The sequence below is a fragment of the Canis lupus genome, chromosome 1 (assembly GCF_003254725.2).
Source record: "Canis lupus dingo isolate Sandy chromosome 1, ASM325472v2, whole genome shotgun sequence".
Taxonomy (NCBI): Eukaryota; Metazoa; Chordata; class Mammalia; order Carnivora; family Canidae; genus Canis; species Canis lupus.
Window position 1 is genome coordinate 67921471 of NC_064243.1, and position 24785 is coordinate 67946255.

Here is a 24785-nt window from a genome sequence, read left to right on the forward strand (position 1 = left end):
ATTTTGTATCTTTCAGTTCTTTTGAATTTATAGAGATTTATTTCTCATACTAGTGTCCATTTTGATAAATGTACTAGCAAACAACATGTATTCTGGAATCATTGGATGAAATCTTCTATAAAAGTCAATTATTCATAGTGATTTTTATGTGTACTAATTCTATCAATAACAGGGTATTTATATTTATGATTTATCTGTTTTTTCATTTAGTTCTCTCAGGTTTTGAATCATGTATTTTGGAATGAAAATACTAGGTGTATACTCATTTAGAGTTATTATGTCTTTTTGAAAAGTTGATGCCTTTATTAATATGAAATGTCTCTCTTTATCCCAGGTAATGTTTTTTCTTCTTCTGAAGAGTATTTTTTTCTGATAATCATATAGCCATGTTTCCATCCTTCTTTTGATTGGTATTTGATTGATATACATTTTTCCACACTGTAATTTATCTCATCTCTTTTTAAATATTTAAATATGTTTCTTTTAGATAGAATATATTTAGATCTTTATTGTTGATCTGATCTTAACTGGATTATTTCCATTTATTATTAATATGACTGGCTTAAGTCTACATTTCGCTGCTTGCTTTGCCTTCTGCTCTTGCTTTCTTTTTTCTTCTTTTCTTGTCTTATTTTGGATTGAGTAATTTTTATAATTATATTTTATCTTCACATTTGACTTATTAACTATACACACTTTATTTTTTTGTCTTTGGGGATTTGCATCTTAACTTTTTATATGTATCTCTTTTTATATGTATCTTAAAATAGCAGTACACACTTTATATTTAGCATAGAAACCCTACAAGAATAAATCTCTAATTCCCCTTTTTATCCTTTATGTTGCTCCCTTTCTTTCCTTCTGTAATCGTGACCATACATTTTACTCCTACATATTATATATGCTAAATATAATCTTATGATTTTGATTTAAATAGTCAATTATCTTTTTAAAAGGCAAAAATGCTGCTTTTCTGTTTTTTCACACATGTATCAGTGCCAGTGCTCTCATTCCTTTGAGTATAGCCAAATTTCTGTTCTATATCATGTTTGTTCTTCCTTTAGCTACATCCCTAATTATTGATATTATTATTTTTAGTATTTCAGGTCTGCTGACAATGATTTTTCAATTTTGTATGTTCAAAAACAGTGTTTTAACTGTTTTTTCCTTAAGTTTTCAAAGATACTTTTTCTAGGTATAAAATCCTAAATTCTGGTTTTCAGCAATTTGATTATGCTTTTTGTGGTTTTCTTATTTATTTCTCATGTGGTGAGTTGGACCTGTTGGATCTAGTTTGTGATGTGGGATCACAGTTTTTTATTAAAAACTTGGTTTCCATACACTACTTCTTCAAATCCTTTTATGTTCTTTACTCCCATTTCTCCTTCTGGAACTCATTATGTGTATGTTGGTCCACTTGATACTCTTCCATACCTGACTGAAATTATGTTTATTCTCATTTCTTCTGTATTCTTAATTTTTGATAGTTTCTATTGTTGTGTCCAAGTCTACTGAATATTTTTTTTCTGCAGTGTCTAATCTGTTCTTAATCCAGTAGAGTATATATTTTTCATTTAAAATTTTTCATCTGTAAAATCTCCAGTTAGATCTTTTTATAGCTTTCATTTCTCTCATTATATTCAAATTTCTATTTATTCTCAATAATATTTATAATACATATAAATACTAGCTTTTGCTATATGATTGTCTTTGAATTTCACCATTTCTTTTATTTCAATATATTCTTAATGGTTGATTTTTCTGTTGGTTACAAATCATGTTTTGTTGCTTCTCTCCATGCCTGATAATTTTGATTTAGATGTCAGATGGACATTTTTCATTGTTGCATATTGGCTTTCACTATATTCCTTTAAAAGTATTGAACTTTATCTTGGCAAACAGGTTAGTAACTCACTGATCAATTGGATGTTTTTGAACCTTGCTTTTAAGTTGTTGGTTTAGTTTAGTTTAGTTTAGTTTTGTTTTGTTTTGTTTTGTTTTGTTTTGTTTTGTTTCAGGGAGGGTCTAGAGCAGGCTCTAATCCAGGGATCATTTAGCTCCATTGCTAAGGGGCTGAGTGCATTGAGAACACTACGCATTGTGCATTACTCTGTCTTTCTACTCTCGCTGTTGGGAATATGAATTATCTCAAGCTTTCTGTGAGCCCTAGGAATTTTTTCAGCCTATGGCTTTCCAATGTTTTATTTTGTTTTGAGTTCTGAGCCACATAGAATTGTATCCCGTGCAATCACAGATCAGTACTCAGCCAAAGATTCAAGGGGGCCCTTCTGCAGATCTCTGGAATTCTTTCTGTGTTTGACTTTCTCATTTTTAGATACATATTCTATTGGCCCCATAAGTTCTGTCTCAGCTTCTCCAAACTCTGTTTTTCAATCCAGCTACAGTGCTGGCTTTATTTGGGCTCCCCCTTTTTGGGTTGCAGCCTAGAAACTTCCTTCTTGCACTGCCTCATCTGCTTTCCTTCTCTCAGAAATCACAGTCCTGTGCGTCCTGACATCCACCATCTGAGAATAGTCATTTCGTAGTTTTCATTTTTTAGTTTTTGGTTTTGTAGTTTAACAGCTTAAAAGAGGGAGATAAACCATGTAAGTGCTTTTAAAACTGAAAGACTGTTTAAAAAAAAGGAACATTCTTTAGTGTAAATGCAACACAGAGGTCAAATAGGATTAGGGCTGACCTGTATCCCTCCATTAAGAGAAATAATTAAGGGCATTTTTGACATTAACGAGAGTCATTCCAATCAGTCACATTGTGTTGAGGAATATTAGAACATGATGACTAAGTGTGGCCTCTTTGACTCGTGGTCACAGCCTATAGAGATGTAAACCATTTTTTCCGCTGACTCAGTGCACATGCAATCTCTAATCATCCTTACATATATGATAAAGCATTTGAATACACTGGTCCAGAATACATAATCTGGAGGAAAACAAGAGCATTGGTTATTGATCAAGGAAGTTCAGATACATGATTTCAATTGTTCACATGGTTAAATAAAAACTAGATGGGACACTCATTTTTCTAGTGCCAATGGCACTAAATTTGAAATACATTTTTGGAAATGAAACAAAAATTCCTCAAGAGTTCCAAAGCTTTTTGTGAGTAGGAGCCGTGTTATAAGTTTCTATGACTGACTTCTTGCATTTTCAACTTTGAGTCCAAGCATCTACCCATCCCATGGACTCATGAACAAGTCCCAAGGTAAGAGGATTCCATTCTATCCACAAAATCCTGTGATGTGGCCAAACTCTAATAACCTCCTGAAATTAAAGCTGATGCCTAATCTGGATATAAATCAAAATGGAATATAGACCAAGTTTCCTTAAAAAAAAAAAGTAGTTCTGTGTTTGATACCATTATTTTTACTGATCGTTGAATAAACATTATGTTGATTGAAGTTGATTGAAAATTTTTTATTACTCTTGAACCACTTAAAAATCTGAATTTCTGAACAGCTACACATTTCATCATTATGACAATTACAAAAAAATTCATAGAGTCCTCACAAATATTTATGAACATGTATTCTACTATTGAAAAAATGTGGATGATTATAATCTAAATGAACAGTGATTTGAGATTTATAGTTTCCTTTTCTTTGTGTCATGGATAATTTCTTAGTGATGAAGCGTGAGCACACATATCATTTGAGCTTTCACTGAAGTAGAATACAAAGCCTGCCATCTTTCACTAGCAGGGGAGTAGTGCACAAATCCTCTATTGCTAAACAAACATTACATCTAATTACGATTTAAGTTTGATGTTGGCTATAGTGCTATCTAAACATATGGTTAATGGTCCCTTTTATTCTCCACTATAACTTCTTGAATAAGCTTCCTGATTTAGAAAGGTCCTAATGTATACTTGGACTGTCATCTAGTCTTTAAGAATTAGTACTTTGGAATTATATGATTAATTGGGTAGCAAACACTTCATATTTGAGTTAAAGGATAAGAATGTCTTGTAAAACATTTTAAAATTTATTACATGACTGTAGTTTCCATAATGTATCATAATTTTCTGTTTCCAATTATGGCATATTTTATTTAACTGAGTTAAGGAAAAATAAGTGAAAGAATTAATTATTCTTATTTTTTAAAAGAATTAATTAATTAATTAATTTACTTATTTATTTATTTATGAGAGATAAAAAGCAAGGGGAGAAAGAGGGACAAACAGACTGCACCAACTACAAAGCCTGACTCGGGTCTCGATCCCATGACCTCCAAGATCATGACCTGAGCCAAAATCAAGAGTCAGATGCTTACCTTACTGAGCTACCTGGGTGCCCTTAATTATCCTTATTTTGAAATCTCATTCTCTATCTGATGTTCTATAAGGATGAATTACTTGAGATGACAGCAGTGGGTTATTCTATGCTTAGGAAACTATGTCTATGTTTATAATATAATCAGTAATCACATTTTGGATGTTTGGGCTTAAAACAGCTTCTAGTAGCAATTTTTTTTTTCTGAGTAACATTGAAGATAGAAACACTTAATCATAGACACCAAAAATAATAAGACCTGGTGATTATTTTAATATCTGAATCTGGGAAAATATTTCACCAAACATTTGCACAGGAAAGAGATGATAGAGGGAAACTATCTATGAGACTCAGAGAGGTCTATCTATCTCTGACGACTCAGAGAGAGACTATCTCTGTCAGAGAGTAGTCTCATAAGTAAATTACTGTTGGCAAGAGCAGAGGCGGGAATATCCTCAGTAGTAGTGGATATAAGAATTAAGCTGAGCAATAAAAGTGTGAGAAATGCACAGGGGTATCCAGCCAGACGTGGATCTAGGGATTTGGCAAGTGGTAATGCATAGAAGTCTGCCATAGAGCGATAATGTGAGAAAGATACTAAAATAGTACCAAAAAGAATCTGGACATTGATGACATATAAACATTGTGTGGTAGGAAACTCAGACACAAAGAAAGATGGTACCGATGGGGGTACCGAGTCAGGACTCATTTGGGAGACAGAAATCGTAACAGTTACATAACAGGGAAAGTAGCAGATAAAGAACTGTTAACTGGCAAAAGGTGATTAGTTACTTTAAAAAAGCACAAAAAAAAGGATATATGGAGACCTGAAGTAATGGTCACAAAAGAGTAGCTACAATTTCTAGGTTGAGCGGGGGTGAACAGAGTTTGCAGACAAGTCGTAGTCTGCAGAAGCTGTCCACCATTGTGAGCACATGGGGGTGCTTGTCACATCAGAGCATGTGTGTAGACCACAACTACTCAGCTGTCTTGGAGCGAGAGTAGCCTGAGGCCGAGCTGGAATTCTTTACAGGCTCCTGAGCTCTTATGCTAAATAGTAAAATAGTAATCATGATAATAGTAATGAAGAATCAGAACCCAGGGCAGAAGTGTCTTCCCCCACCCGGGGCCTTATCGGGTCCCTCCAGGGCCCACTGTTGACTAAGCCTAACATCCTGCTCCCTAATCACAGAGAAATGCCAACAGGGTCCAACCACAGTATCGTAAAGCTGGACAAGGAAGAGGGAATTTAGAGCCCAGAGACCATAGAATGATCATTGCCATTGCTGAACCCTGAGAATGACTTATTCCAAGATCCTAAATGACATTTTAGAGACCTGCTTCGCATGTTCATTAAATTGCAATGAGATACGAGCTCTGTAAATCAAGAGCAGAAAGACTTAAAAGAATATAAGAGGAAAGACACAGAGATGAGCACAAATTGGAAATGAGTCAGATAACATAAATTACTGAAAATCAGCCAAAAATGCAATAGTGTAACTAAAAATGCATTAGTGCCATGTATATACAATAGAATTTTCACTGTGTTCAGTGGGCACTATAAAATGGTCAACAAATCTGAGTGGCAAATAGGAAAAGGGCTGCAGAGAACATTAGGACATCACAGATTGGGCAGACAGACAGAAGCGGTGTATTTTAAGAATTGTAGGTGATACCGAAGAAGAAGATTGGCAAATATGGACAGAAGTAACAATAAAAAATAAATTTAAATAAAAAATAAATTTAATTTAAACTTAAGTAAAAAGAATAATTTTATTCTCAAACTGAAAGAACTCATGAGATTCTAGTAAGTTAATAATAAAAAAGACTCAAACTAAAAATTCTAGCAAATGTTTTAATTATGTAAGAGAACAATCCAATGCATGCCTAGGAAGTAGAAAATAGGCTACCAGCAAAGCACCTCAAATCAGGCTTGTCCGCAACATGAAATGCCAGAAAACAACATCCTAGATGTACTTTGCCGAGTTCTCTTGGCTTCCCCAAATCTGGTTCGGGGATCTCTGTATGTTCACAGAGACGTCTGCACGTCTCCTATCCTATAATTCTTATTTCATCCATATGTGTGTGTGTGTGTGTGTGTGTGTGTGTGTGTGTGTGTGTGTGTATATATATATATATTCATCTTCCTCTGTTAGACTGTGAGAGAAGTCTCTTTACAAATTAAATTCTCTAAAAATGAGATGATAAGGTGAAATGATTGTGTCAAGTTCAAATTTTGAAACCAAAAGTGGTTGAAGAAAACCCATACCCACCTCCTCCTTGCCACAAGACAGACAAAAAAAAAAAAAAACAACCCACATTTCTTTTCTCAGTAAGATTATGGTTTCTGGATGCTCATCTATTTGGACGCTCATCTATTTTAGTAAATACAGGAAGCAGTTTTAATGTTATGTTCATTGATATTTCCCAGGCGGCTAAACTAGAACAGTACAAAGCATATAATAGACACGTGATGAATATGTGTTTCATGGAAGCATAGAAACATTCGAATTAAAATTTTAAGAGATTTCCCGCGAAATGGTGTTTAATGGTTGCTGTTTTTATCTCCTCCGTAGGCTTGTAACTGCAGCACGGTGGGATCCTTGGATTTCCAGTGTAATATAAACACGGGCCAATGCAGCTGTCACCCCAAATTCTCTGGTGCAAAATGTACAGAGTGCAACCAAGGTCACTGGAATTACCCGCACTGCAGCCCCTGTGAGTGCTTCCTGCCTGGGACGGATGACAGGACCTGTGACCCAGAGACTAAGAAGTGCTCCTGCGTTGACCAGACGGGGCAGTGCACCTGTAAGGTATGTTCTGCTGAAATACACTAAGGATTCTCTCTCTGTTGCTCACTTCTGGCTTCATCCAGTGGTCGTTATTCATGCTTCACCAAGTTAAACAAATAGACAAAAATTCATTGCCAGACACAGTTTTTATTTGTTGGCCTACAGATAAGCACTGCTCTTTAAGAACTTATTTCCAACCAAAATCCAACTTCATTTCTAGTTGATAGAGATGATATATTTTTAGTGGTAAAGTTAGATTTTTCTTTACATATTTGCTTAAACAGGAATAATTTGGGAAGGGAAAAAATGACGTTTCTCTTAAGCATCATCAGAAAGAAATCACGGCTCGATAATAGGGCTTCTAAAATTCCATTTCTCTTCACATTACTCCACAATCACTGTACACTGAAAAATATATTTACTGCTGTGGAAGTTCAGTAAAATCTCATCACGTATAAACACTGACATAAACAGCGACTACGTGTAAAATTCAGCTCTCATTAATATTGTTAAATGATGTAGAAAAACAGCCAATTAAAAAGGATAAGAGGGATTTTTCCCCCTTAGATATTTCTGAAAAGTCAATCCCAGGATAAATGCAGTTAAGACTATGTCAGGGGTATCTTTCGAGAAAAAGTCTATGCAAAGAGGGACAGAGGACACAGGAAAACGAAATCCAGGGAGTGATTATTACAGTTGCCTTCAGAATTTAGGAAAATGGCAGCTCTGTATGTGTGTGTGTGTGTGTGTATACACATATATAATTGTATATGTATATATACAATTTATATTTATTTTATATACAATTTATATTTAATTTATATAATACATATAAATACAGTATATATATTGTATTTAATACATATTTAATACATATATATTACACATTTAATACATAATGCATATTTAATACATATTATATATACTGTATTTAATACCCATTGGATGTATGTGTGTGCGCGCGCCTATGTCATATAATGATAATTCTATAAATCTGTGTCTTAGCATCCCGCCTGTTTTTTACAACTTTGTATCACACCACTGTCTGGGAATCACTGTTTCTGTTTTGCTTTTGAAATTCTCGTGATTCTTTCCTATTGTTCACAGTGGATATTAGGAGATCTGCCATTTAGATTTTAAAATCAATATACAATAGTCTCTGCAATATATTTATGTATACGGAAAGCTATTCCTAGACTCCTGAAATCCTAACAATGAAATGAACTAAGTATGCCATTGAGATGTGAGTCTAATACCCAGTGAACGTTCTTTTGTTGTTAATGAAGAAGAAACATTACTCATTCTCACCTCTGTTTCTCCCGTGACTTCACCATGGACCCTGAGGAACTCTCCTCTTCCCTCAGGTGAACGTAGAAGGTGTCCACTGTGACAGGTGTCGGCCGGGCAATTTTGGACTTGATGCCAAAAACCCACTTGGCTGCAGCCAATGCTATTGCTTCGGTGCTACTACCCAGTGCTCTGAAGCAAAAGGACTGATCCGGACGTGGGTGAGTGAGGGACAGCCGAGCCAGGCCGTGGTGTGTCCCACTGGTGAGTGTTGGCCAGGCACCGAGGGAGAAGAGGCAAGGGGAAGCAGGGAAGTCCTCTCTTCCCCTGTGCATACTGAGAACTGGGGCCATGTGACACTACACGGTTGGGGTGAATGCCTTTTGTTCTTCTGGGGAATAGTTTATTTATTGTCACTAAGGAGACAGATGCCAGTGTGGAAGGGAGGTGCTGTGGGGCGGGGGAAGGAGCTACATTCTGGAGGCCGAGGGCCAGGGCCCGAATGCAGGCCTGCACTGAAGCCAATGTGGAAACCAGGCCTTGCTGCCCATTCATGCTAGCCAGCCAGAGAGAATCCCCAGCTTTTAGAGCTCCAGGGTGTTCATTTTTACTTCCATTTTCCTGTGACCCTTCCCGCTTTTAAGTTCTACTGTTTATGAGTGTAAAAGGCCAATTTTCACAGAGGTCCTAGTTGTCACCATGCAAACAAGGCAGAAAGATTCATCCCCTGCCCTGCTGGTTCGCTCTGCACAAGGCTTGTTTCCCATGAGAACACCTCCTCAGAAGGAGAATTAGACTGCACAGAGACATGTGGCCCGTGACTCGGTTTTAAAGGTGCAACCAAAAGATCTGAAGTCAGCACCCTCTGTTTGGATTCCCACGTAGGTGACTCTGAAGCCTGAGCAGACCATCCTGCCCCTGGTGGACGAGGCTCTGCAGCACACCACCACCAAAGGGATCGTTTTTCAACATCCAGAGATTGTGGCGCACATGGACCTGGTGAGACAGGATCTCCGCTTGGAACCTTTCTATTGGAAACTTCCAGAACAGTTTGAAGGAAAGAAGGTAAGGACAAGAACTTCAAAGCCGTATGAGAACAACTAAAATGTGTTTTTGAAATCACGCCATTTGGGGCTTTATCTAACATGTCACTCATCGTTTTATTTTGTCAGCTGATGGCCTATGGAGGCAAACTCAAGTATGCAATCTATTTTGAGGCTCGGGAAGAGACAGGGTTCTCTACTTACAATCCTCAAGTTATCATTCGAGGTGGGACCCCTACTCACACTAGAATTATCATCAGGCATATGGCTGCTCCTCTAATTGGCCAGCTGACAAGGCATGAAATTGAAATGACGGAGGTAAGCTTATTAGTTTGGTGCAAGGATGCCAGTGGTTTTACATGTAGTTTCATCAAATGTGGTTTCTTTTTTTTTTTATTATTAACAGAAAGAATGGAAATATTATGGTGATGATCCTCGAATCAGTAGAACTGTGACCCGTGAAGACTTCTTGGATGTTTTATATGACATCCATTATATTCTTATCAAGGCAACTTACGGAAATATCATGAGACAAAGCAGGTAAACTGTAATGGAATAGAAGTTAAATTCTGATTTTAGAGTCTATAGATGAGAGCAGTAAGACACTTGACCAGAAAGATTTAGGAGTGTTTGGTTTGGGAATGAGAGGATACAACACAAGTCAAGGATGCCTTCCAGGTCACCTAGAAGAGAATACTACCATTCCCTCCAAAGATAAAATAGGACAAGAAGCAAGCTTAAGAGGAGAGGATAAGTCAAATTGACCTTCAACCTGGTGAGTTTTAGATGTCAGTCAGAAATTTAGGTGAAAAAGCCCTGTTGGGTAGAGATAGATAACTTGTGCTATAAATAGATTACAAGATTGCTGAGAAGGTGACCTCCTTCAATCTTCACGGAACAGGCAGGGACATGCTGGTCTCAACTCTTGCAACCATGAGCATTCTCATGTGTGTCCCAGTGTGTTCTACAATATTGTCCCTTTCATTGTGCATCATGATGTGAAAAGATTGGGAATCACACAGAATAGAGAAAAACAGAAGAATAATAGTAATAAATATTTTGTCATGAAAGCCAAAGAATGAGAATACTACAAGGGGGGATAGAGTTTTCATATAACCCAAAGAGGCCAAGTAAAATGAGGCTTTTGAGACTCGACACTTAGGATTGCACTGGTACCATTCATTATACCATTTTTTTTTTTTTTTTAGAATCCTGAGGCAAATCTCAAAGTTTCAAGCTATGAATGGGACACAGTGACCCTAATAGTATGGACGTAGACTATTATTTTCCATGAACATAGTGTAAAAGGAAGGAATGAGGTAGTGTCAAAGATCAAGGGATGACTGTTTACTCTGAGAGAGAAATAAACATGTTTACAAACCCTGATGGAAAAGAGTTTGGAGCAATATATACATTAAAAATGATAGGATAATGGAAAATAAATAATGGAGAAGCCAGGAGATTTCAACATGAGCAGCCATGATCATTTCCCAGAGTGGAAAGGACAATTTATCCAATGAGATAAAAGGAGGAATTGCACACCTGTAGCAAGGTTTCCTGTCATGGAGGCAGAAAATTGAATTCATACACATAGTCTCAATTTCTCTGGAATGTCAGTTATTTCATGCAAGAATGTGGAATTTATAGATGTTTGAAAACAGTCTTATGCAATAAATTAGTAGATCAGTTTAGGAAAAAAATTTATAAAGTCTTTTATCGGCAAAGCAATGAATATAGAAATCCTGTACTTCAGATGTTTATGCTAAACATAGCAGAAGATTTTTTTTTCTTTGTTGCAGAACATCCCTATTGTTCTTCTGATTATACCATAGGTAGGGACTTTGGGTAAAACAATAAATCAAGGACCAAAATTCACTTTCAAATCTGTATCCCTTTGGTGTTCTTTCTCACTTCTAAGATTACTTTATGTGAAATAATAATATAAAAGCGCATGTACCAAAAAAATACAGTCGGCATTATCATTAATTATTTTTAACTGTAAAGTGTAAATTAAGTGGCAGAAACCAAAGCATGTGTGCATGTCACGGAAGACAGCAGGTAACTTTGTGAGTGTGGAAATAAGTGATTATTTTGCAAACTGTTCTACACCACAGAGTTTGGTAGCACACAGAACATATTGTTAGCAGAACCTATAGAAACCATGTCCTGCATTTTTCATTGTACTTTCTTTGCTTTCCTGACACCAATTCCCCATATGGAGGAAAAGACTACCTTTATTTTGGTCTTTTTCCCTGGTGAGTCTCTTTCTCTTCTCGTATTATTCACAGATCTCCCTAAATAAAGTTCTTTAGTTTAGATCACTTTGTGAGACTTAAGGATAAATAAATAAATACAATACTTATTCTAGACTCATCAAAGGCTAAAGCCATTGTCTATCTACAATAATAATAAGTAAAGCAATGGATTAGCACTTAATTTTCTAATACAGTAGACTTGACAACATTGAAAAATACATTTGAATCTTTCCCCCAAACAGTGAGGCATCATGCATCTTTGTTCACTTACAAATTGAAAATGGCTCAGAAGCAGAGAGTTTAAAAATTTTACATGTAGTTTGTAGACTTTGTATATAATGTCAGTGCTGACATTGCCTTTTTTTTCTTTGCTTTTGTCTTCTGTTGCATTGATTTGAAGGATGTAACAACTTTGCACTTCGGTATTCAGTTAAATAGAGGCTTGAGTTTGGCCAAATCCCTGATTCAAGCAAAACAGTTGCTCTTTCAGCGCCTGAGAAAAACCAGGTGGATTGCAGAAATATCTGTTGTTGACACACAATGCAAGTTTTACTTGGTTCTTTTAAATATTCACTAGCCTGTTGTGTGCACGCATCATGTGGGAGAGAAGGGAAGATGATTCTAGTGACTCCTCATGGTATAAAATACAATACGATGCCAACAGAGAGGACCTGGGAACGACTAACTCCCACAGAGAATCCAGGGGAACATAAGGGTAGAGCCGTCCTTACAGGACGGGAGTGGTGTGTTGATAGGTCAGACCGCTCTGTGCACTATAAGGAGGGGAGAGTGAAATCTGAAATTTTAATGGACCACGTGTTTCGTACAGGCTGGCTGGTCTTGCACGTGCAGACAACAATCTAGCAACGTCAGGGTGTGCGTTCCTAATCCAGTGTCAGTAAAACCTACCTGTGCTTGTTATAAAGTTTATGATTCAAGCTCCTCAAGCTATTGGAGGTGACTTTTGGTGAAGCAAAACTATCCATTTTCTCATTTAAAAGTTTACTTGCAGAACATTTCATGTTGCCGGTTAGTCAGTCATGAAATAGTCTGAGTTTATGGACTGCATATATTTTTTAATGCATAATTTCAAATTAATGTAAAAGTATCAACATTTTCACTAGGACCATATTTTTTTTTTCAATTATAAGGACCTTTCTACCAATAGGAAAGGTGAGTTAAGTTAGTTGAAGGATTTATTTCATAAAATTAGCAAAACCACTGATTTGAAAGGTCCTTTATCCTCAGAAAAAGACCGGTATTACTAGATTATGCTCAATCGTTGTTTTCTAGATGATTTTCTAAAGTTCTTGAAAGGACATTCAGAGACTCAGGAGGAGGAAGTCGGGCTAGTTGTAAATTAAAAGCAATTTCACTAGTGACTACGGGAGATATTCTAATGGGGAATGACCTTGCTTTGTCTGTTTGAAGGAATATAAATGTCTAATTAATTGGCCGTGTCTACCTGAAGCCGCTCACATTTTGAAATGTGTGTGTGTGGGGGGAATCTTTATAATAACTTCTCAACAGGATATCAGACATCTAATCTACTAAAGTCCTTATGACTCGTGTGAATATTTTTGCTAATGTGCGAGCTCAGCCTGTGAGGAAACAAAGATGCAGGCACAGGATGTGGCGCCGAGTCCGCGGAGGGCAGGCAGCTGTGGGGCCACCGGACCAGCCAGAGGTGCTTGGCCCAAAGCCCGAGGGGCATGTGCGGGGCTGCCCCGGCGCTAACGCAGTGCTCGCTGCTGTCCGCAGGATTTCCGAGGTCTCCCTGGCGGTGGGCCAGCCCGGCCGCGGAACTGCCGCCGCGCCTCCAGCTCGCCTGATAGAACGATGCGAGTGTCCTGCCGGCCACTCTGGCCTGTCCTGTGAGGTAAGCCGCCACCGCCAACCTGCACGAGCTCTCCCCTCTCACCAGCCCGATGGAAATACGTCCAGAACCATCTTTGCTGCACTCCGCTTTCCTTTCCTCGTGCCCATCCTAACCTATGGGTTTGTTTTTTTCCACCCTCTGCTCACAGCATGAGACACAGTAAGACAAGGGTGGTGGTGGTGTGACCTACTGGTGGGAATCACACCCGAAGGGAAATATTTGATGAGAATTAAAAGTACGGAGCAGTCAGGAAATAAGGATGTTTCCATGAGGCGCCTTTATCATAGCCCATCTATTTTCTTGGCACCTCTTCTGGATGGCTAAAGACATTTAAGCCACAGTGGTTCTAAGACGGGGTTCTGTTGGGCTTTGAAAGATTGTTTTTATATGGACCATGACAAGACTTCGGCACTAAATAGCAGAATCTTCCCATGCACGTAGGCTTCCTGGAAGGACACATATTGTCCCCACAGTACCACCACCATCCAGTGGTTATATTTTTAAAATTGTTTATTTTGCTCTCTGGGATTTTCCTCTGATTACCTCTAGAACTGGCATATTTTCCAGATCTCTATCCTCTGGAAGTCTATTTAGTTTTTGCAAATATTGAATATTAAATATTAATAGGAAGAGTGTAATAAAGGAAAAATTGGAATGGATGGGAAACTGACCTGGGCTTGAATCTCCACTTCATCGTATACTCGGATTGAGACTTTGCACCATTTGCTAAACCTCGTTAAGCTTCAGCTGGTAAACCTCCAAGTCCCTTGCTCGCTGCCACCACACTCGCCACTGTCCTGCAGACCCAGAGTCCTCCCCACAAGAGGGGTGCCCAGGATCTGCTCCAGCTCCACAGTGCAGATTCCTTCCTGGTAGGCAGACTGGTTGGGGCCCACAGCACACTGGTTAGACATTTTTAATACCTCTCCTGAAGAATCACATGAAGATGAAGTGACTTGTGACTCGAAAGCACTATTACAGTGCCTGACAGTTGTCAATGTTGGTTGATATCATAGTATTATTATGGAATAATTAATTCTATATCCATGCATTGACTTCCTTTATAGAAAATGGCATGAAACTTTTGTAGACAGGATTTGAGAAGTTTTACTAAGTACGGCTCATAAGGCAGGTGATGGCACCAGTTCAAAACGAAAGTAACTTAAAAATAATGAATAAAACCCTCTTGAGATGTAGCATGCTGTGATGAAGAGAGAAGCAGCTTGGTTTCACTGAATCCTCCCTGGCTCCGCCACTCAGAGAGAGGGCACTGGCTCTATTTGTGGCTGGCCCTTAGGATTTTTACCTGTAGAATCATCATGAGAATTGATTTAAATGAAAACAGGTGTGTGAAAGCCCTATTTTTAACTGAAATAAATTCCATGTTGTTCAGAGAGCAATATGGTAAGAATAACTGCAAATATCTGTGAAACGTCCTTGGAATAATTTTATAGCTTTGTGGCTGCTCCGAAAGGTGATATTCCCATGAATGTGTCTATTTTGATCTAATAAATAATAAAAAAATCCACCTTTTTATTGAATCCTAACTCCCGCGTATACATATGTGCACTCGTCCACATACTAGTAAGTGTATATGTAACACTTACAGACACAACCAACCAAAATACATGGAGTAGATGTGAACGATGAGACCGTGAATGTGGCACACGTAAAAGCTACCATCTTTCCAATTAGCATAAAATACTTGAAACAAAATACATAAAGAACTTGAGATTTTTCTGGACAAGTGGAATTTTATCCCAAGAAGTATTTGGCTATACTGTTGACTCACTGTGTGACCTTGGCCAATTCTTTAATTGTGATAAGGCCTGAGTTGCTCTACAATCATCCAATCTATAAAATAACAGGTTGGGTTTTGAAGTTTTGAAATTCTCTAATTCTGCAACATTATTTTGCTATTAAAGGTATTGAGTAAGTAGTCAAGACTGACCGGTAGCCGTCTTGAAGAGAAAGCTTTCCACGGCTACATTTTGTCTGCATGTGTTTAAAATAATCCTGTTCACTTACAAATAAAAATGTTGGTAGAGAAGCAAATTATTTTAATGCAATCTACCTTCTGTTCCAGATTTTAAATGTTAAAACCTCTTTTTACTGTGATTGGTAGGCTTTTTAAACAGCATATTCTAAAACATGCATTCCCATTAATCTTAGTAATTTTTCATCATTATATGAAAATACATATTAGCACAAATAAACTGATAAATGAAGGAGATTAAGAAAACTAGGAACACATATGGACCAGCATCTGCATTGGTGGCTTCACCTATGTCCTGTGAATTTCACTTAAGCTCCTATTTACAGACAATAATTACAGTAATATCCTAGCATTGAGATTATGGGGATAAAGGGCTGTCTCTCATAATACGGTGCCTAAGGTGTTCTCCACAACCCATTGCCTCTAATCCATTATACATCTTATTTATAATTCATCTTGATTCTAAAGTGTAATTACCCAAGCATAAAATCTAATCATCAAAGCAAGAGCTAAGGACAGTGTTGAAATAATGCCTCCTATTCCAGTAACATATGCTTTGGGTCACGAATACACAAAGCAATTCCTCTACAATATTTTTGCCAAATGTATGGTATTCTAGAGACATTTGCATTTACAAGCTATTCATTTCCTGGTTTTACCCAAAATGTGGTTGCAAATAAATAGAATTAAGTGTTAGTTACTGCTGAAAATAGAGCTGATTGTGAAGACGCTTAGGCCTGTTACCTGTCATCGCATGATGCTACAGCCCTGGTCATTGGAAATGTTAGTTTCTAGAAATACCCACTTCTTACAATTTGTGATTTGAAGTAAAGATCAGATTACCTTTGGAAGCTGAATAAAGGACCCAGTTTCCTTACTACATTTGTTGGTGTGGGGGCCATTGAGTTTACCATCCTTTGTTTCTGCTGTTTCTCACCATCGTCTGAGTTCACATGATTGCCTGACTGACCTAAACTGACCTAAACTCGGGTTAGGTTGTATGCAGAAACGGAAGATCGTCAGGACTGAGTATGCGGTTCTCTGCCGTAAGATCATAGTGGTCAAAGAGTTGCAGTTGATCCCTAGAGCATATGTTCTGCAGTTCAGCCTCTGTGTCTTCACCCTCATGTTATAATAGGGCTGCTGGCTCACAGCTGAGCAGCTGCTGTCTACTGAGTCACCATTCAGAAGCTGTTACTTTGGCTACTAAAGCTAATATTTTTAATGCCCCCGAAATAGATACCCATTATCAACTCATAAAACACAAAAGACAAACTAGTGAAAACAGACTTTTCTTCTTCCAAACGCACATCTCTCGGGATACCCTTTACCACTTTTCTTCCATGTGGAAGACCCAAAGACTGCTCTCATGTGCACAAAAATATGGAGGAATGTGGTATGGCTCAGTAAGAAGACCTCGACATTCTGTTACCCAATGCACTATAGGACAATTACTCTTATTTTTATTTTTAGTCTTAAATGACTACATTTAAAAAAACTTATCTGAGGTGCAGGCAACTGTGTTGATTTATCGTTTGTGAAGCACTAAACATACTTCACCTTATTTAATCCTCCCAACAACCTTATAAAATAGAAACAACTGACCATGTGCTGAACACTCACTATGTCCTGCACAACACCGAGCGCACTTCCCTAAAGTACCTACACCAACACTGAGCACCTATTATGATTCCCATTTTAGGGATGAGGAAATGGAAGCCCAGGCAAGTTATGAAACTTGCCCACGATCACCCAGCTAGAAAACAGCAAGACTGCAGTCTGAGCCTGGGTAACTCTGTTTCAGAAAACCTAGGCACACTTACCTACTTAACAACATCCTCATGTTCCAGGTGAGGAAACTGCAACCCACAGTGTTCGAAACCTGTGTAAAATTGTATCAGTAAGCAGGGAACCAGCATTAAACTGAGGATTGCCTGGTTGCAAAATCCATGTCAAGAGATGATAGTCTTTCCACTGGCAACAGCACAAGTGTTTTTCTTGTTAAAGTCTGAGGAGGGAGGTGGGGGGTGTTGTGTAACTCTGCACCTGGAGCTGTGGGTTCTGTATTCTCTTTGTCTCCTTCCTCCCACATTTTTGTGCAAATGAGATGTGAACATTTTGATGAGATGCCATATAATGAAAATAAAGATAGAAGGACAGCAGAAGACAACTGAGCTATGCATAACTTTAGCACAAAGAAAGAACTTTGGGAAAGTTTGAGTTAGAAAAAAAGGGATACAATTAGGACAGTGTTTATTTGCTTTTTTAAAATTCTCCATTTTGTCTCAGAAAGCATTAGAGAGGGCTACAAAAAGTAGCTATTATCTTTCCTCTTTTATTCCGGCTCAAGCATAATCATTCTCACGAATTTTGCCCCAGTTCACTGAGAACATCTGATACTGAAAAACTCTAAAACTCTCAAAAATGTCAAAAAGTGGAAAGAATAAAAACAAAGAGCTTCCAAGAAAGGAGGGGATTAAAATGGAATAAATACATCCAGTTCCTTTAAAAAGTGTTTTAAGGTTCTAACTCCTGCACTGTCTCTTGTTTTGCTAACTCATAGTATCAGGACATAAAAATTAATCAGGATGTTAGAAGGAAAAGAAGATTCAGAAATCATATGAGTTAATACGTTTTCTAATTTGTGGGATGGGGAAACCACGTCTCGATGCCACACAACTTGCCTGTATCCCTTAGAAGAAACTAGCTTGTAAAATCAAGGCTTCCATATTCATTTGTGTCACAGGATCAGAGTCCCTATGCCTTTTAAAAGAGAATGAGCAGCATACCCGGGATTCTCAATTCTGGCTGCTTATTAGACTCGTCTAGGAGTTTTAAAACAAACACTCTCCCCGCTCTCCACCAGTTAGATAAGAATTTCTGGAGATGGGGCAATTGGGTGGCTCAGTTGGTGGAGCGTCCAACTCTTGGTTTTGGCTCAGGTCATGATCTCAAGGTCATGAGATGGAGCCCTACACAGGCTTCTCCCTGGACAGAGAGTCTGCTTAGGATTCTCCCTCTCCCTCTGCCTCTCCTTCCTCTCTCTCTCTCTCCCTCCCTCTCTCTCTCTCTCTGAAATAAATAAAATCTAAAAAAAAATTCTTTTAATTAAAAAAGGAGAATTTCTGGAGGTGGAGCCAGGGTTATATATAAAACTCCTCAGATGATTCCATGTGCAGCCAACATCGGGAACGACAGAGCTAGGCCTCGAAGGTTCGACACAGAGCTCACTTGGCGCTCAGGCTCACGTTCCCGTTACAAGTGTTTTTGGGCTTCGTGCTGCTGTCTTCCCCGGGAAGAGCCATGGTAGTAAGGGATGTGGGTGAGTGTCAGAGTAAACTTCACCTGCCCTGCTCACCTTTGGATTTCAGTTTGTAACCATGAATTTCATTCACATACTTCCACGATGAAAAGTCCTGATTCTTTCTTTCTTTCTTTCTTTCTTTCTTTCTTTCTTTCTTAACAGTGCCAGGAAGGGGCTTGGGTGACTCTTCGCATGTCACATGGGCCACCTTCTCCAACTGTACTAAAGGCAGTCCGGAAAATACGCTTTTTTTTGTTGTTATTGTTGTTACACAATCTAATTTTTATTTTTTATTTTTTATTTTTTTATTGCAGTTCAATTTGCCAACATCTAGCATAACACCCAGTGCTCATCTCACCAAGAGCCCCCACTCAGTGCCCGTCACTGAGTCACCCCAACCCCCCACCACCTCCCTTTCTACCACCCCTTGTTCGTTTCCCAGAATTAGGAGTCTCTCATGTTCTGTATCCCTTTCTGATATTTCCCACTCATTTTTTCTCCTTTCCCCTTTATTCCCTTTCACTATTTTTTATATTCCCCAAATGAATGAGACCATATAATGTTTGTCCTTCTCTGATTGACTTACTTCACTCAGCATCATACCCTCCAGTTCCATCCACGTCGAAGCAAATGGTGGGTATTTGTCGTTTTTAATGGCTGAGGAATATTCCACGTATACATAGACCACAGCTTCTCTATCCATCATCTGTCAATGGACACCGAGGCTCCTTCCACAGTGTGGCTATTGTGGGAAAAGTCCTGTTTCTAAACTTGATTCTTCCTCTGAACCTTTTAAAGTTTTCAACTTTTATTAGAGATATAAAAGGAAGTTAAGAACTCTCTACTTGTGCAATTTTCACATTCACAAACACACACCCACACACACCGAACAAATACACCAGTAAAATAACAATAATTACATAGGTATCCAAGGATGAAATCCATGTAAAGAAAATCAGTTTTATTCAATAGTCAGCATACTAAAGAATGGGAACAACTCCGTGAAATATTTTTGAATACACTTTGAATCATTTGTTTGGTTTCTTAAATTAATTCCTCAGTCGTAATTTCTACACCGTATTTGATAACAATGGTAATAGGAGCCTTGATTTTAAATAACATGAATAGACTTATTAAAATATATGATTAAGTCCCCCATAAGACAAATGAGACTCAAAATATTGTGACTACTGCCCCGGATTTTCTGTATCAGCTTGCTCAAATTTGGGACGTTACTTAATCTCATTAAAATTTCTTATAGGCTATGATAAAAGCAAAGAGACTCCTAATTAAATGCTTAATGGAGATACTGTTACAGTATCCAGATCAAAATAAGCAAGGAGAGTGCTGACTAGTGATCTTTTTTCTTTTCCCAAGGAACCCTTTTGCATATACCGCTCTGGATAACCTAGTCCAGAACCAAAAGAACGCAGAGGTATTAGGAAGTTCTTAATGTATATGCTTTTGTCCTGCTTATTCAGCAGTCGTCCCTTCAACAAAAGCAAGGTATCCTGTGGGGAAAAAATCCTACACGGCCCAAGTGGTAAGACCGCCCCTTTGTCATCTTCACCGGGACCTGAACAGCCAACTCTTACCTCCCACTCATAAATCAGACGACACCTGATAAATGCACTAGCTTTGCACACCAAGAGGCCTGAGCCTGGAACCCAAGACGTTCTCATTCCCTCTTCGGGGCTGTGGGCTCTCTTCCGGAAAGCCAGGGATGTGTTTTGATCCATTTGCATAATGAACCCGAATGAAGATGGAAGTCTTGATTCTGCGTGTGTCAGCTTTGCTAGCGGTTTTCTGTTTGCTCTCAGATTTTTATTGCAAAATGAAAAAAATTAAAAAAAGAGAGAGATCAGGGCAGGATAAATTTTATTGGTGGCCTAATATTCCCAAGACATGAGAATTTTGAATTTCTTGCTTTTATCGTCCTTAAATTATATCGATAAAGAAAAAATGCAACCATGACACTTTTCTATTTATTTAATATTTCTCTGAGTCTCATTGGACCTTAGCAAGTTGTCCAGCCAACGTAGCGGGAGCAGATTTTAGGCTGTCAGGGACACTGGAATTCTCTCCTTCGTCCAAATGACAATTTTGCCTTAAAACAAACCTTTTGGTGGAGGGAAGGACAACTGGGAGCTTTCTCCGACTGAGGGTGTGTGCGGGAACAGCCCCACATGCCGGGCCGTCGGGGACCTGGCCCTCATGCCTGGAGGTGCGTTGCCTCCCGCGCGGGCGGGCGGGTGTCCTCGTGCCACCAGGACCCAGGGGCGCCCAAGCAGCTTGGGCCCTGACCCCCCTGACCTCTTGCCTCTTCCTCCAGGCGTGCGGGCCAGGGTTCTACCGGCTGCCGTCGGAGCCGGGCAGCGCGGCGGCGAGGCCAGCCCTGGGCCCCTGCGTCCCCTGTCAGTGCCACGGACACAGCAGCCTGTGTGACCCCGAGACCTCCAAATGCCAGGTAAGTACCTGCCCGTCCCCGCCCACCTGCTCCCTCCTCTTTGCACAGAGACCAGCAAGGCCATGGCAGGGCCCTGAACATGTGCGGGTCCCAGAGGACACGTGCGGGGAAGGGCACTGACCATATTATACATTTTTAAAAGTAATTGAAGATTGATCATTCAGAGAAACCACTGCCTATATCAAGAAATAAAATATTAACAGCGTTTTAGAAGAACACCCAAGGACACCACTAGTTATCTAAAAATCATACAGGCGGCTTTTTTTTTTTTTTCTGATTACATACCATAAGAAACTTATAAAGAATTTGGAAATCATGTAAAAATATTTTTAAAAAATACAAGTCATCCAAAATTCAACATAAACGTTTAATATTTTAGGTATTTCCTAGGAATTGTGCGCATGTGGGTATAAATAACGTATAAAACCATGTCTTGGCATTTGCTTTTCAAATGTGCCGATTACGAGCGTGTTATGTTGCCGGATGTTCTTGGGAATCTTTAGTCTTTGACTGGGTATCCCCTATTTACCCTTCACCCTGGAGTTCCAGGCCCTCTCGGTGGTGGTGGTGGTACACCCCCACTAAGAGCCCGCTATGCCCTCGGCCCCCTCCGGCCCCCCGAGAAGTCCAGGTCTGCTGTGCCACCAGCTGGGCCACCCCAGACGCTCACCCTCGCCAGCTCCGGGCACCACGTTGCTAAGCCCCCCACCTCGTCTCCTGAACCCGCATCTCCTGAACCCCTGCCCTGAGGCCTCTGGAACTCAAGGTGGAGACTCAGCAAGGGGGAGACCCAGTCTCCCTCTTCATTTAAAGTCCCCTGAGCTTCGTTGTCCCCGACCCAGTGCCCCCCATACCCCCCAAGGGGTGGCTCTTGCTTTCACACTCTACCCGCCCGAAGGTAGGCAGGTGGCCCTGCCCCCATTGCCTCTCTCGTATCATCCTCCTTCCTCCTCCTTCCTCCCCCATGACAATACGCTGAGTCTCGTGCCCCATCGACTTGACACCTGCTCGTTGACGCTCTCTACCAACCCCCAGCTCACCCACCTCGTTGCTTGGAGATCTTTCCTCCGTATCATCGCCATTCTCTCCAGTGCTCTTCCTGTCATAATTCTTGGGGACTCTAATGTTCATGAAATCACTTCTTTCATACCCTTGTCTCTGTTTCTTGTCTTCACCCCAAAGTGCTGTCCTAGAACTTGTCATTATGAGAAACAGCAGTGCCTCCACAGTCTCGGGGGCAGCTCTCCTCTACTCCGACAACCATCCCTTTTCTCTCTAGTTCACTTCTTGGCGCATCAGCTCCAGCCTCTTTTAGTCTCACCATCGATGCTCACACCTTTTCATGGTTCCTTAGCTCCTTGGTGCCCGCACTCTCTCCACCCGCTTAACATTCACGACCCTTCGTTAGGATCGCTGCCTTGGAATGTTCGTTCCTCTTGCTACCCCTTCACGTGCTTCCGCCCAGTTAGCCCTCGTTCGGTCCTACGGCCCCACACCTGTGCCTTCCAAGCCCATGTCACTGTTGAGGAACACAACTGTGCCGTGTCCCCCTGTACATCCATCCTCACTCCCCACAATGGCCCCTTTGTGGGCTCTGCAATGTACCACTGTCCCTCAGGCCTCTTGCTCCCCCACATTTCTGGATGATTACTTCACACCTTCCCCTTCCTCTTCAAGCCCCCACACCCCACCCCCAACCCTTTGCCTGCTTTACTCTCAACTGATAGTCATGCTTCTTATTTTATTGATTAGAAGGAGTTAGAAGAGAACTAAAACGACCTTCCATTACCACGTGTACCACCTTTCTATGTCTGTGTGCAATCACTGACTCCTATCATTTTGGATAAGCTTTTCTTACTTCTAGAAAAGATCAAGTCTGCACTTATGCTCTAGATCCCAGCCCTTTCTCCTGCTCAAGGGCATCATTCTGCCCATCCCTATTTACCTCTTTCTCGCATCATCACTTTTTGGTTCCTTTACTATCTTAAAAAGTAATAATAAAAAAAATAAAACAAAACACAAAACAGGGACGCCTCAGTGGCTCAGTTGGTTGAGCCACAGGCTCTTGGTTTCTGCTCGGATTATGATATCATGGGTCATGGGATCGGGCCATGCAACTGGCTCCATTCTCAGTGGGGAGTCTGCTCGAAGGTTCTCTCCCTCTGCCCCTCCCCCCACATGTATATGTGTCCATGTGCTCTCTCTCTATTCTGAAACAAATGAATAAATCTTTTTTTAAGATTTTACTTATTTGGGGAATCCCTGGGTGACTCAGCAGTTGGCCCAGGGCATGATCCTGGAGTCCTGGGATCAAGTCCCACATCGGACTCCCTGCATGGAGCCTGCTTCTCCCTCTGCCTGTGTCTCTGCCTCTCTCTCTCTCTCTCTCTCTCTCTGTTTGTCATGAATAAATAAATAAAATCTTTTTAAAAAGATTTTATTTATTCATTTTAGAGAGAGAGTGAGAACATGCATGCGTGCGTGGAGGAGGGGGTGCAGAGGAAGAGGGAGAACCTTTAACAGACTCCACAGTGAGCCTGGAGCCCCACATGGGGTTGGATATGAGATCATGAGCTGAGCCAGAGTCAGGAGTTGGACATTTAACTGACTGAGCCACCCAAGGAACCCCATAAATGGATGAATCTTTTAAAAAATTAATTAAATAAAAATAAAAATGAACTCTCTGGACTTCACCTTCCTTCTTGACTTCTCTCACTTCATTCCCCTCCCTATATACAGTGAAGAGTTGTTTATACTCTCTATAGTTTTTCAGGATAGTGGTAGAGGCAAAAATTATTAATAAATAAAGAAATATTTATTTATTAACATTTCCTTTTCTATATAGTTTCTCTCTTCCATTCTCTCTTCAATTATTGAAATCAAGCTTTTGCCTCTACCACTATCCTGAAGCCAGTGATTAATATTCAGCCATCAGTCTTCTTTCTTTTTCTTTTTTTTTTTAAGATTTTATTTATTTATCTTAGAGAGAGAGAGTAAGATAGTGAGAGAGCATAGGTGAGGAGGAGAGGAAGAAGCACAATCCCTGCTGAGCAGGGGACTGACCCAGGGCTTGATCCAGGACCCTGGGACCATGACTTGAGCCAAAGGCAGATGTTTAACCTAGCCACCCAAGTGCCCCAGTCTTCATCTTTCTTAATCAATCAGCAGCATTTGCTACTCTAAATCATCCATTCTTCTTGAAAGTTTTTGTTTGGTTTGTTCCCTGGACATGCTGTTCCAGGGATTGCTAAACCAGGTGACTACACCTTGCATCTTCTTTGCTGTGTTTCCCTCCATGCCTCAAATCCACATACTGGGGTTCGCAGGATTCAATCCTTGGAGCAGTTGGCTTCTCTAACTATGCTCACTCCCATGGTGATCTTGCCTAAGCACATGCCTTTCAATACCTACACTGAGAGACCATGGTATTTACCAATGTTTCTATGATTAAATCTTAGATCCAAATCTTTAATC

The 24785-nt window shown here is 39.8% G+C and overlaps 1 protein-coding gene across 3 annotated transcripts in view; it reads left to right on the forward strand.

Annotated features, from left to right (window-relative positions):
- LAMA2 (laminin subunit alpha 2) overlaps positions 1 to 24785 on the forward strand; it is a 583497-nt gene that overhangs the window by 375410 nt on the left and 183302 nt on the right. For all 3 annotated transcript variants that reach the window (XM_049115400.1, XM_049115407.1, XM_049115415.1), the window contains 7 exons: positions 6865 to 7101; positions 8445 to 8588; positions 9253 to 9432; positions 9540 to 9728; positions 9817 to 9950; positions 13427 to 13544; positions 21177 to 21311. In XM_049115400.1, the coding sequence (XP_048971357.1) occupies positions 6865 to 7101; positions 8445 to 8588; positions 9253 to 9432; positions 9540 to 9728; positions 9817 to 9950; positions 13427 to 13544; positions 21177 to 21311 (1137 nt within the window). The remainder of the gene's footprint in view (positions 1 to 6864; positions 7102 to 8444; positions 8589 to 9252; positions 9433 to 9539; positions 9729 to 9816; positions 9951 to 13426; positions 13545 to 21176; positions 21312 to 24785) is intronic.